General features: G+C 44.1%; 1 protein-coding gene across 1 annotated transcript; it reads left to right on the top strand.

Annotated features, from left to right (window-relative positions):
• Positions 1-1,908: 1,908 nt before the first annotated feature.
• LOC118513163 (dachshund homolog 1-like) lies at positions 1,909-11,234 on the top strand. The gene is made up of 4 exons (XM_036058610.1): positions 1,909-2,045; positions 3,834-4,091; positions 4,165-4,703; positions 10,242-11,234. Exons 1-4 carry the CDS (start codon positions 2,041-2,043, stop codon positions 10,418-10,420), a joined length of 981 nt encoding a protein of 326 aa, XP_035914503.1. The 5' UTR covers positions 1,909-2,040; the 3' UTR covers positions 10,421-11,234.
• The last annotated feature ends 4,690 nt before the right edge of the window (positions 11,235-15,924 follow it).

Raw genomic sequence — 15,924 nt, 5'->3', positions numbered from 1 at the left:
AGAGTATTGTTGTATAAGTTTTTCTAGTGATTATTTTGTTAAAAGTTTCTATTTATTTACTTATTTAAGATCATAAAGAGTAAAAGTAACATCGATAGTAACTTCCTAGTTTATTGGCCCTCTCGTTGTTTTTCTACCTTTTATGTTGTTTATTTAACACAACTAGCCAGCAATTGTGACTAGGAGTTACAATTGATCAGTTTAAATATAAATTATGACATGATTTTTCTTCAATTTTTAGTAATTATAATGTATTGATGTTGATGGCAACATTTATTTCAACTATCTTCCTCTACTTCTATGAGTAGGATCACACAAGATGAGATTTGAATTATATCTTTTGAACTTCAGTCGAAAAAATGTCTTATTGAACATAAATTATTCTAATAATTCGTTACAAAAAACAAATAAAATGTAATCTCAAGATACGAATTGTTATGGTATGAGAATTTTAGATCACCAAAAAGCTTGAAGAACTAAAGGGGAGAAAAAAGTGCGTCAAAAATCATTCAAGTCCTCTAGATTTGTCAAGATATGGTAAAACCGCAACGATTACTTAGTACTTTGTAGTTAAAAAAATATAGCTTACTTACTTCCTTATTCAGCGCTAAAACCGCGCTTTGCAATGTTGGTCCCTTTTGAAGAAATTCTAAGTACCGCACATAGTTGAGTGCCATCATCTGCCAAACCAATATCTCAGACTTTATGGTGGACGCATCAACGCCATCACTTCATCCAAAGACAGAAGAGGACTCTGTTCTGACCATTTGTGATGGTTTAAAAATATTCTTGGGACTGTTTTTCCCAGTGTTATTTTCATGACAGGACCAGGCCTCTGGAGCCTAGCAAGTCTCATTTGCTGCTCAATATTGAGTTCTCCGAACACCTGGTAAACCTCTTCACTGTACCGGCTTCACGATATGGGCTCATAAATTATAGCACTATACGTTTAAAAATTACAGCAAATCTTTATTGAAAGGACATTCAGAGGAACTTCTTCTCCTTCTTCCTTGGCACTACAACCTTGAAAGGCAAAGTAGTCAGCTCTGCGTACAGGGAGGCGATCTGGATGGGATGTGAACCCCGGTCCTGCCGTGCGAAGACCGGCGCTGCTGTCGCCGCTGTCATCGACCTGCACCACTCAGAGGAACAATCGTTCAAAATACACAATAATATAAAAAATAAGGCCAAAATGTTATTATTAGTTGAATGACTTAAGCTATTCTCCTACACAAGTCCGTTACCGATTGGATAGGACAGAAAAGCATTTCAATTTTTAAAAATTTATTTTAGACAATTTTAATAGCTTAAAGACCCCGTCAGTACACGATCGTTGGGAGATGCATTTCTGCATTTTTGCATTTTTGTATCCGTGTTTGTGGTTGTGATAAGCCAAAGTCACCACGGAACGGCATCACACGCACCAATGGAACTCCCAACGCACGCCAGACGCAAGCGTCACCATCAAAACCGGCGGCCACTGCGGTGCACTGTTTGTGCTTGAAAATTCGATTTATGTCCGGTACCGGAAGCACTCAATTGTGCAACAAAACAGCTTGCGCTGCAATGCCTGCCACAGCAAACGTGGAGCGGAGTCCAAAGCGCTCCAAACACAAAACCTGTGGCACCAATAGACGTGTGTTTTGTTTGTTGTGCACGCGTTTCTGTGTGTGCGTGTGTGGTCGGTTGTTGTTGTTGTTGTTGTTGCGATTGTGGTTGTCGTGTGTCGGAGTCGCAAAGTAAAGTCGTGTGCGCGGGCGTGCTCTCCACAGTCGACGCACTTGTTGAGCGGTGTTGAGCACATTATGTTGACAGCTTTTCTATATGCTGCTTTTGTTGATGCTGTGTTGTGGTTGGAATGCCATTCAGATGTGCCAAGGGAATAGTTGCTTTACGATCGGACCGGCAAGCGAAGGTTGTTTAGGGCATGCTTCGAGTGATCAAATATTTTTGTCTGTGTAGGTGGTCGTTTTAGTGCTCTAAAGTAGTGTGCTTAGAGTGTGTGCGTAGCTGTCATAGGACGGTAATAGATTTATCATCATGAGGTAAACAAAAACAAGAGTAAAACTTAGATCGTTTACTAAACACAATTTTGAGTAATATACCTCTAACGTGGGGCGGCTCGGTGGTGGAGGACCGGTGTTCAAATCCCATCCGGACCGTTCCCCCGTAGTGAGGACTTGACTATCCAACTGCTTGGTGCTACACCTAGTAAGCCAGAAATGGCAGGCATGATCTTAAGAAATCGTTTACCCAAGAAGAGAGAGTATGAAGAGTGTTGTAAGAAGAGAGTATTGTGTTTCGTTTTGGCCTCTTAGGTCATGCCTGCCATTTCTAACTTATTTGACTTATTTGTTTGTAGTTGAATAGTAAATCCTCACTACCGAGAGACGGTCCAGATGGGATTTTATGCCTGATCCTGTCGTGTGAAGACCGGCATCACTGTCGCCTCTACCAACCGGCCGTCCGACATATTTGAAAGGTCACTGATAGCTTATTCATGAAGAAGTAATTTATAATGGCTGCCAATATCAAATTTTCTAACTTAAAATGTGAAAAAAAATGGTTCGTCTAGAGCTGCTTGTACTGAAAATCCTTTACGAGCGATTGGCAAGATAACATCATAAAAAATTATTGTCAAGCTCCACATTTGGCCCATATCTGCTCCCATTCGGTCCAGTTTTCAATTGTCCCACACGCTAGCTAAATTACCTTTATAGTTAATTAAATTTACCCCATCATTGCTCGCACGGTCCCATTATGACGGAACGCAGTTTTGATTCTTGATGGTTCCCATTGATATCACCACACTCGAATGCTCTGCCCCAATGCCCAATGGAAGCTTACCGCATAATTGAAACGGATTTATCTTACAACGGTTGTGATACCCACTGCCCTGTTACCTCCTTTTATGGATAACCCCCGAAAGCCACCGTCAGCGCAAGAGGATCGGCCATTTCTCGCCGGTCGGTTTGCGATTTATCTGCCCGGTTTGCTAATCGCCACGTTCGGTGCATTCGGTGATTACGACGATTTCCAATTCATTTGCCTCGGTGCCGGTGAAACAACACGCGCCTGAACGCATATCCTCCTGCACAGCACATTCGGGCCACATTCGGACATTCGGCGCTAAAGGAAAGGCGGAAGTCGGTGCATACATTTTGCCTTTCATGATCATTAAATGAAACGCCCGTTCAACCGAGTCCCCGGGGCTCGCTCGGGAGCGAACGTTCAATGGATCGAGTCCACTTCCTCGAGAGGATGTGCTGGATGGCTCTGCGTGTGTGTGTGTGTTTGCGTGTTTGCTCGGGCGACAAAAGGAAGAAACTCGTCCAATTTTCATCCCTGCCACGGCACAAAGGCACACGAAACAGTCGAGTCAAGCGTGGCGTGAGGAGATTTATGCACGTAAATCAAACTTTCCGCTTCCGGTGGTATTTTGAATATTCATGATAGTGACGAGTGCGCTAAAAACGGGACCAAGGCTCGTTGAAGGCGAGCGGAGGATCCTGGACACGTGCTGAGATTCGTGGTAGGGTTGGGCCGCTTGTACTTGTTGGTTGTGTTGGTCTGCTGGTCGTAAAATGGCAGATGGGCATTTATCATCAGTTACGCGAGGATGGACCGTCGTTAGGTTTATCTAGTTGTTTATCTCGAAGAGGTATTGGGTAGCATGTGGATGGGAGCTGGTTGGTTCTTAGCATCGATTAAAGTGATTAACTAGTAATACTGAGTCTTTGATTAATTAAAGAGATTTAAAGAAGTTGAAGAGTATCTCTAAATATCTTCAACAATGTAAGTTTTTATTTCTCTCCTATACTTTCCCGGTTCAGGGTCAAACGGAAGTACGGCAGCAAGATGTACGAAAGCTCCTGCTCATATCAGACGGCGCTGGATCTGAAACGGGGTGCATCCCCACTCGTAACGCACCAGGTAAAGTCGGAAGACTGTCTCGGGTTGACACAGTGTACCGATTGGGGTACGTACCGGTTCCATCAGTCAACGTTCGAGCAGTTGAAGCAGAGTGTGGAGAAGGCTAAAGCCGCGCTACAGGATCGGACATCTTTCCTTGGCAGTTCGAGTGCATTTAGGTAAATTTCTATTTGAGAAATTAGTGATAAACCTTTATATTAATATGGATTTTTTTTCTATGATTTCTCACAGTGACATATATTCTTCACCACGGCTAACAGAATCACTCGAGAACGTTATCTCACACACTAGCGGTAACAATAACAGTAGTAACAACACAGGCACAGGCACTAATCCGGTTTCGAACGGGAACGCTACCGCCGACAGTAATAACCCTGCAAACGCTAACGCCGGTAGTAACGCTGGTAACGCAGGTGCAGGTGTACTAAACGTCAGTGGTAGTAACGCTGGTAGCGGTACGGGGAATGGCGCTAACACCAGTGCCAGCAGTGGAGGTGGTGGTGGTGGAGGAGGAGGTGCAGGAGGAGGTGGTGGTGGAGCAAGTGGAACAAGCGGTGGTAGTAGTATCAGCGTCATAAACGCAACCTCGCTCGTGTCACCTTCGAATCTGCTTGGAAACGGGCTGTCAAGTCAACGCCATCGAAGTGATCTGCTCGGATCGGGCAATCTTAATCTGGTGTCGTCAACGCAGTCGCCCACAACCACCTCGACACCGTCGTCGATACTGTCCCAGAATCTGGAGTCACCGGTGGATGTCAAATCCCGACAAGGTAAGTTTAGTATACGTTTTGCCTCTCCGAATATTTAATAACTCTCGCACAAAACATCATAGTATAGAAACTATGGTAAAAATGCTCTCAAAAACATTGATTGTACGGCCAATACTTGATGTTGCAAGACTCCTCCTTGAACATAATTTTAAGCTTCCGTTTGCTGATGCTCTTCTACTACCATACCGAGCTCTTTGTTCACGTTTCTTGCGTGAGCGTTGTAAAACCAACTTCAAAACTGAGAATCGACTTAATGCGCATGTTTCCTGATAGGTATTCCAACAAATAGGACTATTGGAAGCCATTATGGAATATATGGTTCGAGTCAAAAATTACTTCCGATAATTTAAGTATCTCTTTACTTCAGAATACTAAGAGTGACGACTTCGATTTCTTGACTCGTAGAATCGATGTCTCATACTTCAAAGTAAAAAAGCACGATTACCTAGTTAAAAACTATATTTCGTGGTTCTTTCCTTTTCTATTGACCGTATCAAAACATCAAGCACTAAACGCTTGGTAAACAGGAGATTATGTTCCGTGTCACCGATAATCCTGTGTACATTGCCGGTCTCCACACTTCCGTTCGCATCAGAAGCAACCAGCAACAATAGAAAAACACATGTACCTTCACGCCAATTAAACAATTTGATAGGCTACACCCTATCAATTACCCGGCCCAGAGCCGGCTTTTCTGCGACGCAAACAAATCCTCATTCTTATCACCTTCACGTGCATACATTCAGGCGCTACGACTCGTCCCACCACGCCGAAACACACTATCAATAAACACATCTAAACATGACCCTATTAACAATCGGCTTATCGAGCTCGATACTCCCTGCCACATCGTCCTCCCGGAGTCCGCTCAGACACTAGCGGAGGGTGGAAAAATTGGGCCGTTTTTCTCGCACTCGCCACAATCATCGTCATCTTCCTCACTGCCTCGGGTCCCTGCTTTTGTTTTGCACCACCAAACAGCACCCGAAATATGAGCTTCCCCCTGTGTTTTTTTTTCGGACGTACCGATGTATATTATCCGAGTCGGTGGAGGGATTCCGGAGACTCTTCTCCCGGTACGGAACAACAACAATAAAAGTTTCCCCTACTACTGCCGATGGTGCCCGTCCGTCACGTTTTGCCTTCCAAAAGGCAGGCTTCTGCACAACTTCCGCCGATGATGGCCTTTTGTCTGGTCCGTGGTCTAGCGCGTCGTGGTGTCCTTTTACGCAGCACCAGTAGCAGCCAGGAGGGACGAACTGCACGAGGCATTTTTATTGTTCCGTTATTTAGTTTTTTCCCTCCCAAAAACACACGAGAACAGTGTTGAGGACCAGGACCAGGAAGCGAAAAAACTCTAAGCTTCTGTGTCCGAAAATAAAGCAACTGTGTTTGGTCATCAGCTTTTGTTTGTACTTTTACTTTCTACCCTCAATACTAACTACTACTACTAACGTTTTTTGACACTTGGAGCCTGACAGTGCGAAAGAAAAAGCCTACTACAACTCTGAAACAATACAGATAAACAAAGACGATCGATACACGGCTGGTAGAATCGGATTTCAAGCTCTTTTTTTTTTTGCTCTGCACCAGAATTGTAATCGATCCTAGCAATTCTTCACTCACCTAGCAGGAAATAGGAGGTCCACACACAGTCCACACACGGCGAAAAAAGCTTATGTCAGCCTCACCGTCAGTGAGGTCAGTGATGTGCATTTCCTGGGTGAAGTTCGTGCCATCTTTTATTCGCCGGGTTTTGTTTTTTTTTCTATCTCTCTCTTCTTCCTCCTCCTAAGGCCACGTGCCCGTCTAAAGAGTTTGATTGCAGGGTGCGTTTTTCGCGCTGGGTGGCACGCCATTCACGGGAATGGTTGGTCGCGTGCGAAGGCCGCGTCGTGGAGAAGCATCGGGCAGGGATGGTTCGGGTCACGTGCGTTGCGTTTTGATGCAATTCACCGATAATTTATGATGTCTTTGGTTTGAAGTTTTTGCAAATGGGCACTCGTTTGAGAGTAACTCATCCGTTGCCGGAGGTTTCGTGATGCTGGGCAATTTATTGGTGCCCTTTTGTGAATGGTTCAGTGATATGTTTTGATTGTGTGTTTAGGGAGATTCGTAGGCATTGGACATACAGGATGGATTTGTTAGTTTTGTTTATTTTATTGTAATACTCTTACATTACTCAAATCGCGTTGGGTACACTGTGCTGAGTATGTTGCGCCAAAAAGTATGCAATCTGTGCATCATGGGTAATTTTTCTTCATGTACTGAGCGCAATGAGGTATTTTATTCTCATACTTTTTCCTCGTTTATCACACGAGCATTTGCAAAACAAACAACATAATATGAGCACCCTTCATGTTCTCATCAGCCTTAGTAACACTTGAAGTACATTTATTAATCCACGACGGATCATTAAATGAAACAAATCAATTATACCGTTATGTGCACGGGTACGGCTTCAGATTTCCGTGATTTCCCACCCAATTTTCCCACCCGAAGCATCCCGTTCAACCCACCCAATATTGTAGAACGCAGCCGCAAAGCATCCCTAAATCATGCGTAATGTGTGTATTACAAATCGATACCACTTGAGCACGGACGCAAAACCGACCCTGGGAGTGGTTGGTAAGATTTGCAAAACAACAACACATCTTCCATCCAGTTGTACCACACAGTAGCTCTCCATTATCCACGCTGCTTAAGGACCCTCGGTGTAATTGCGTTCCGAACCGAAACGAATCGGTGTAGCCCATTGTCACCAGCAAGAAACGATCAGGATCGTGTGAAGTTGAAGAGTTGGTGGTGTATGGTGTTCGTTTTTTTTTCTCTAATTCGGTGCGTTACTAATTGAGAAGTGTGCAGGCTAAAGATTTCCGTCCTCATGGAATGGAGTTGTAAAAAGAGTACGATCATCCTTTCACACAATAAACCAGCAGGATGGCTCTTTCTGCTAGAAATAGGGACTCGTTTGAGACATGTATCGTCCTGCCATCGAGAAACAACTCTGAAGGATACTTTAATTTGCATTAGAAAAGAACATTTCCCATTTGGTTACAAATAAAAAACGCTCCATTTATGGTAGAAAACCAAAAATAGAAAACAACTCCATGTATGCAAAAGAAGCACATCTCAAGGAAGCTCCAATTTACAACTGTGGTCCCCCATACGAGAACTAGCAGGTCCTTCCAGGAACAAATGACAAGCAATGAAAGCAACCTTGACCAAAGAAAAAAAAACGAAGCAAAATATCGGATGTTGGTAATGAATTTTTATGTCTTCTTCTGTTTTGCGAACCTGCAGGCCAGGGCCTGAGCTGCGTTCACTCAGTAACAACCCAAACCCAACCTATAAAAGAAGAAATTATTCAAATGAACAGCATTGCCAAAACTGTAACGAACGAACCGCCTCATCCCGTTCCCCCTAAGTTTCCTCCGAAAAAGGGGAAATGATAATAATAGCAGTTAAAAGAAAATTCATTACACGATCCCCAAAAACTACCTGCCGCCGGCCGGGACGAGGTTGAGCAGAAGAAAACATAAGAAAAACGAACCAAAAATTTACATCCGACATTTTTGGCCAAATTTTGTGCAGAAGAAGAATGCCAGGAAGATACCTAGGTTTTTTTCGGAGGTTTCGGGAGTTTCTTGCACAGGTCCAGTGCCCACCGGTTGACATCAGTTTTGGGGAGAGCCTAGCCGTTCTCATTACTCGCACAGTGCTCGTAATTTGAATAAAAATTTCCATTTCCATGTTTCCAAACATTCCAAACCACCGTGGAGAACCGTGCGCCATGTTTTGGTTCATTTATATTCCCTTTCATTTTGGTTGTTTTTTCGTCTAGGGATACTTTACACGGCTAAGGATACGGAACAACATTTCTTTACATTTTGAAACTTTTGCATTCATTCATATCCGTTGAGGTGGTGGTTGGCAGCTGTGGGAGTTTTGTTCGGTGCACTTATTCAAATTTAATGGAAGTTCTTTTTTTCCGTGACCATTTGACAACATGATGTATGTGGTGGAGTTATTGTGAAATACATAATACTAGACTCGAAGCTAACCTTGGCACTTTTTGGAGCGATTATAAAGCGTTGTTTTGTTTGCTTTATGAGTAGTAGTTCTGTCAATACGATTGTACTAGTCAATAGATAGAATACCGGTTGTTATAATAGTTAATGACAGCTGGTTCAGCGCTGATTACACGGTACGAGCTGTCACACCATAAATATTGCATTTAAATTGAAGCTCATCCCAAAACTCTATGCATGTTTATTTAAACAATCTGCAAATTGTTCAAATGTACTTGTAGTAAACAATGAGATTTTTCGTGGGACGATTTCTACACGCAGAACTTACTGTCTAGCTCAAGTAAATCAAAAATTAAAGGCCAAGACTATTGGTAAAAATAATGCAAATTAAGCTTATTTACCACCGGTGGGTAGGAGCAACAGCGACGCCGTTCTTCACATGGCAGGACCGGGGTTCAAATCCCATCCGAACCGTTCCCCCATAGTGAAGAATGCCTATCCAACTAAGTGATATCAATAAGTTTAGTAAGCTAGAAATGACAGGCATGACCTTAAGAGGTCATTAGGCCAATAAAAAGAAGAGTAGTAGATCTACTTCTTCTTCTTCCTTGGCACTACAACCTCGAGAGGTCTCGGCCTGCCATTTTTGGCTTTCTGTGTCTTAATTTGACCCGTAGTAAAGCAGTCACGGGGAGTCCCTACGTAGATCCTACGTACGGGGAGGCGGTCTGGATGGGATTTGAACCCTGGTCCGACCGTGTGAAGACCGGCGCCGTTATCGCCTCCGCCACCGGACCACCCCATAGTATACCACCCCATAGATCCTCCCGGAGTAGTAGTTCAATACTATTATATTTGTTATGACAGTCTCAGACAACTTGTTAAGCTGAGTTTACACATCATCTGGTGATAATTTTGAGTTTAAAATTGGTTCAAACATCAAAGTTATGAAATTTATCCAAACTAATGTGAATTGTACTCTATTTGTAACTTAATTTAAAGCATTACTTACACAGCGCTTTCTCCTCTGCAAGGGTTTGCACCGACTGCTAACAAGTCTAGTCACTTTACCCATAATCATGCTGACTTCTTTATTGTGTATATCTGCCCGTGCCACCACAACGCAACAACAGACATAACCAGGCAAGCGTGTATTATGGCCCACCAGGATGACAAATGAGTGCGTAAACATTTTGACAGCTATTTCAGTGCATAAAAGAAGCGGCACACGTTTTTTCTTCTTCCTTTTTTGCTGTCTTTTTATATTTCACTAATGGTCACACGCTCTAGCGCACCCGCCTTGACTCGGGACAGTAGCACAACCATTTATCACGCTACTAATCACTCGTCTGAGCTGATCGGTTTAATCATCAATCGTTCGGAAAAATCAAACCTCATCGATGGGGAATGTGTGTTGGGTGTGTATCAGTGTGGGAATATAAAATGGAGGCAATTTGGCTACCAAAATAAAAAAAATCCTTTCCTTTTCTACTGCAAAATTTCGTAGAAAATGGATGGTGTGGAAAGATGACTAGGAAGCCGTGCAAGATATTCGTCATCCCAACGCCGCGTCAGCGATGGAAGTCAAAGCTGCGGAGCAAACCACCACCACCACCACCAAACAGCCACATAAAAGTCATTTTTCATCCCATCCAAGACGTACCTCTCACTGACTGTGGAGAATGAATGGTTTAGTAAGACGGTTCAGTAAGCCGAGATCTGTTTCGCGGCCATTTTGCTTGCCCGTTTTTATCAGCACCATTGGAAGTTGGAACTGGCAGGGGCCACGCGTTTTGCCACTGCCAATAATAATAATCAACCCGTCGGAACGTCCGGAAACGGAGCCCCAAAAAGACGGTTTCGGTAGATCTTTGATAGAGCGATTCACACGTTCGTACGGGTTCGCCACTCGTTTCGCCCACTTTCGAGAATCGGCTGGGTGTAGCAAAGTTAGGGGAATGGCATAAGTTAGCGATAAGCTTACTGGCATAAGGGTGTGGCGAAAGAAAAAGGGATAACGAGAAAGGCAACATCGATTCGGATGCGCTTAGCTGTATCGGTGTGTCCTTAGCGTCCTATCACGGTTGTCCAATCGCGGGAACATTAGATTTGTGCAGCGAAGAAACACCGATAAATGGGAAGGGAAGAAATGGAATCCTTTCGTTTGGGGTTTCTATTTACTTTCTATTTGGGATATATTCGATAAGCTCAGTGTATTTGAACCCTTAAGAAGATGTAGGGAAAAAGTAGTAAACCAAGAAAATTTTAATTTAATTCAATGTGCGTAATACAAGGTGTGGATTGAAAATAGCAAGAGATTTTCAGATTGTCTCAGAAACGTAACACAATTTTAGGCACTTTTAGACCATTTAGATAACGTCACAAAATCAGCATATAACTTCATACAGACAGTATCTGAGCTGCTGGTAAGCTCCTGACTAACGCATATAAACGTAGTTAGCGCGAATGACAGCTAGCAAACGTTAGTATTCAATGTGTACTTGTTCGAATTACGAAAATGTTTATAGGGTAGAAATGAATCATGATGAATTTGTAATGAACTCTAATTAATGCATAAGAATAAAGGACAATTGAATTCACACTCGCAAAGAAACCAGACGTATTACATCTATCGCTCTACAATCACGATATCACAACCAGTAAAATCTCTACATTTTGGTCCTTCGAACCGGATCGTGTGTCGTGACTTGTATCCTTGTACAATAGTGAATTAGGGCACTACGTGTTACCAATTCTCATCCAGTTTTGTGCAAGCCAGTTCCGGTTGTACTAGGCTTACGGTGTAGTACAATCATCGCCCCGCTATCAAGGGCACGAACATTGAGTATCCTACTCTACTGTAAAATTCACGATACCCATCCATCGTGAATTCCTTTCGAATCATCGCGTCTGTTCGTTTCAACATCCGTGTGTGGTCACTCTGCATCAAGAGATCGAAACATTCCCACGGAGTGTGCATGTATGTATATGCGTGTGAGTGTAACTTTCGTACATCGTTAGTGCTGTGCTCAGTGATAGAACAATATTGTGAACAATCATTATCACGGACCTTCCTGCCAGCCGATTACTAGTGTGTTTTTGTGTCATCCGTGCTCGCGTGTGAAAGTGAACCGCGTTCCGTCAACCCAGACTTCCGTGAACAATCGTCCTTCTCATCCGCTTTATATTTCGATAATTGTGTTAGTGGAAGCGTCGCTTTATCCAAGCTTCGGTCGACAACCTCATCACCATCGCGCGCCTATTTCATAGCGTCATCTCACCACCATCTTGTAAAGTAAAGGTGTTGTTACTACTGCAACCGTGCTAAGTGAATCGCGTACTTGGACTTGCGTACAATTTTGCATACAACAAAGCTTTCAGTGCGTATCGAGTGCGAAATATTTCATATTTCACTATGGATAAAAAAATTAAAAATGTGCTGTTGAAGAAAAGGCAATCCGAAGCATATATTGCGCGATTAGAGGATTTTATGTCGAGGTACGATGAAAATCAAGTCGATGAGTTGTCCACATGCCTAGAACAGTTGGACTCACATCATAATAGTTTCATAAACGCGATCGGGAAACTAGAGGAACTAGATGACAAAGAAGATACTATTGAAGCGTGCATCAACGATAGGTGTGATATGGACGAACGTTATAGAAAGTTGCGTGGTTTCTTCCTCAAACATAAACCAATGGAGAACCATACAGTGAACAATTCATTGCTGCTTTCGAGCACCGCAGCTCTAAACAGCTCAAGCACAGTGAACATTCGTCTTCCCAAAGTCGAGCTACCGACTTTCGACGGTGATGATACAAAGTGGTTGACTTTCAGAGATCGATTTGTTGCTATGATCGATTCTTCGCCCGAAATCCCACCGATCATGAAGCTGCAGTACTTGCTCGGTACCTTGAAAGGTGATGCTGCTCGGCCGTTCGAGCACACATCGTTGACGGCTGACAACTATGCCGTAACGTGGAAGATGCTTCTGAAACGATACGACAACAAACGCATGTTGTGTCGCGAGTACTACCGGAGACTACATTTCCTTCCATCGGTGGACGGAACCAACGTGGATGACCTGGCCTCACTCGTGGACGAATTCACGAGAAACGTGAATGGACTTCGGAAACTGGATCAACCCGTGGATTCTTGGGACGTGCCGCTGATAAACATCTTGTTCTTAAAACTGGACTCCGAATCACTATGGGCTTGGGAACGACACTCGTCAACGTCGCCTCAAGATAAGTATTCGGAACTAATCAGTTTTTTACAGGACAGAGTTCGCATTCTACGATCAACACTCAACCTGGAAAGGAGCAAGGAGCTGGTTGCGATCACGGTGGCCGGGGTGAAACACAAGTCGAGTGCCGTGGTCAAAGGAACTACATCATCCCCATCACATCGTCGTTCGCAATCCTATGCTGTGACCACAGGGCGTGAGAAGACAGTCGCAGTGAAACCAACATCGTGTTCATTGGGTTGCTCGGACCGACACCCACTGCGCACGTGCCCAGCATTCGATAGAAAGTCGGTGAAGGATCGTCGGGACATCGTGGCAAAGCTGCAGTTGTGTTTCAACTGCCTGTCAATGGATCATCAGGTTCCTGAGTGCAATTCAAAATATTCGTGTCGGTTTTGCAACGCGCGTCACCATACACTGCTGCATATTACATCACCAGCACCAACAACCACACCTTTCGGTCAACCGAATTTTCCGGCAAAAATCAGCATGTCAGCACAATCAGATGAGGTCCAGGAAGGCGACATGGTATTACTAGAAACCGCCATAATCACCATTGTAGACGACCATGGCCAGCAAATCAAAGCACGAGCGCTGCTAGACTCCGGATCTACTTCAAACTTCATCACGGAGTCATTGGCTAAACGTCTGCAAACGCCGCAGAAAAGGGTCAACATCGTCATCACTGGCATTGGGCAAGCAGTACAGCAAGTTAAAAACTCTATCGTGGCTACTATTGAATCTCAAAATCAAGAATTCAGCACTAAAATGGAATTCTTTATTTTAAGGGCACCCACATCAGACATTCCTTCGGCTCCAATTGATGTTTCTTCATGGCAGGTTCCTGACGTTACACTGGCTGATCCAAATTACCACACTCCAAGCCAGATCGATGTGGTAATTGGTGGGGAGGCCTTCTGGGAACTGCATACAGGCCGCAAACGAGCACTTGGTCCAGGCAAACCATGGCTTATGGAAACACCGTTTGGATGGGTGGTTGCCGGAAATGCAACGCACAAGAAAACACCATCCAATAGGACTGCGTTATTGAGTGCCGCCATCGTATCAGAATCACTCGAAGCCATGATACAACGTTTTTGGGAGCTAGAAACTGTTGATGACGGACCAGCATTCTCAGTACAGGAAAATTACTGTGAGGAATACTACACATCAACAGTAAATCGAGAACCTTCGGGCAGGTACGTGGTCAGACTTCCCCGAAATTTTACTAACGGTGCAACCCTGGGTGCTTCACGAGAAATTGCGGATAGGCGCTTGCTGAGCGTAGAACGTCGATTGAGATCCAATCCTGAAATGGCGAAAGCTTACAGTGCATTCATGGAAGCATACGAAAACCTCGGTCACATGAAGAAGCTTCCCGAGCCTGTAGATGATACAATCGAACATTGTTACATACCGCACCACGCGGTCGTCAAAGATTCCAGTACCACTACCAAGGTTAGGGTAGTGTTTGATGCATCATGCAAGACCTCGTCCGGCTACTCCCTCAATGACACATTACTAGTAGGCCCGATTGTCCAAGAAGATCTGTTTTCCATCATCCTGAGATTCCGTACACATGCCATAGCTATAGCCGCTGATATCGAAAAAATGTATCGCCAAATACTACATCACCCCGAAGATCGAAGTTTGCTACGCATACGATACAGAAAATCCACCACAGACCCAATCTCTACTTATGAACTGGCTACAGTAACGTATGGTACAGCATCAGCACCCTTTTTAGCCACCAGAACACTTCAACAAATTGCACGTGATCATCAGCAGAGCTTTCCTGATGCGGTCGATCCTGTTCTGCACGATTTCTATGTCGATGATCTTCTATCTGGAGCAAGCAATATCGCAGATGTGGTAAAAAAGATAACTCAGATAACTGCAATGCTGAATTCAGCAGGAATGGTGCTTAGAAAATGGGTATCAAACTGTCCAGAAGCATTAGAAGGCATTCCTGCAGAAAATATAGCAATACAATCCGTTCACGAGCTAGAAGATCACTCCGTCTCAACATTAGGCTTGGTTTGGGAGCCAAGAAACGACGCATTTCGGTTTCAAGTAGATTTACCACCTCCACCAATGTCGTTAACCAAGCGCCAAGCATTATCATTCATCGCGAAGATCTTCGATCCACTCGGGCTACTGGGGCCCACCATAATCATTTCAAAAATGTTTATGCAACGTCTATGGACTCTGAAGAGGAACGGAACGGCGTTAGATTGGGATAGCACGCTGCCACCACAGCTTCAGGAGGAGTGGAATCAATACCATCAAGGAATATTCCGATTGCGAGAGGTCCGAGTACCTCGATTCGTCTCACTGGTGCAAGCACGTAGCGTTCAACTACACATGTTTGCAGACGCATCACAGTCAGCTTATGGAACATGCGGGTACATTCGTGCAGAAACGAAGGAGTATGTTTCAGTACAACTAATAACGGCAAAATCTAAAGTCGTATCGTTGACAAATACGCATTCAATAGCAAGATTGGAACTTTGTGCCGCAAGGTTAGCCACACAACTCTACAAGAAGATCATCAACGCAACGAGATTCAACATCAAGGTGTATTTCTGGACTGATTCCACCACGGTACTATACTGGTTGCAATCACTGCCGAGTCGCTGGAAACCGTTCGTGGCTAATCGTGTTGCACAGATTCAACGGGACACCGACGGTATGAGCTGGAAGCACGTCCCTGGAAGGGACAATCCTGCAGACGATATCTCACGTGGTGTAAAAGCTGAGGATCTGATCAATCGACACCGGTGGTGGAACGGGCCACATTGGTTGGCACAAAATGAAAGCAATTGGCCAACGTTTATTCCGTCTAACGATGAAGGTGAATTAGCAGATGAAGAGCGGAAGGCTGCTCAACCCATCACTTGCACCACTATCGCACGAGCCTTCTCCAACACACTCTTCGCTAGGT

Source organism: Anopheles stephensi, chromosome 3 (assembly GCF_013141755.1).
Source record: "Anopheles stephensi strain Indian chromosome 3, UCI_ANSTEP_V1.0, whole genome shotgun sequence".
NCBI lineage: Eukaryota > Metazoa > Arthropoda > Insecta > Diptera > Culicidae > Anopheles > Anopheles stephensi.
This window is presented reverse-complemented; position numbering and strand designations above follow the sequence as displayed.

Excerpts from the sequence above, each read along its gene's own strand:
- LOC118513163 (XM_036058610.1), top strand. Across the intron at positions 4,092-4,164 it reads GGCAGTTCGAGTGCATTTAG|TGACATATATTCTTCACCAC; the intron begins GTAAATTTCTAT and ends GATTTCTCACAG. Across the intron at positions 4,704-10,241 it reads GGATGTCAAATCCCGACAAG|AAAATGGATGGTGTGGAAAG; the intron begins GTAAGTTTAGTA and ends AAAATTTCGTAG.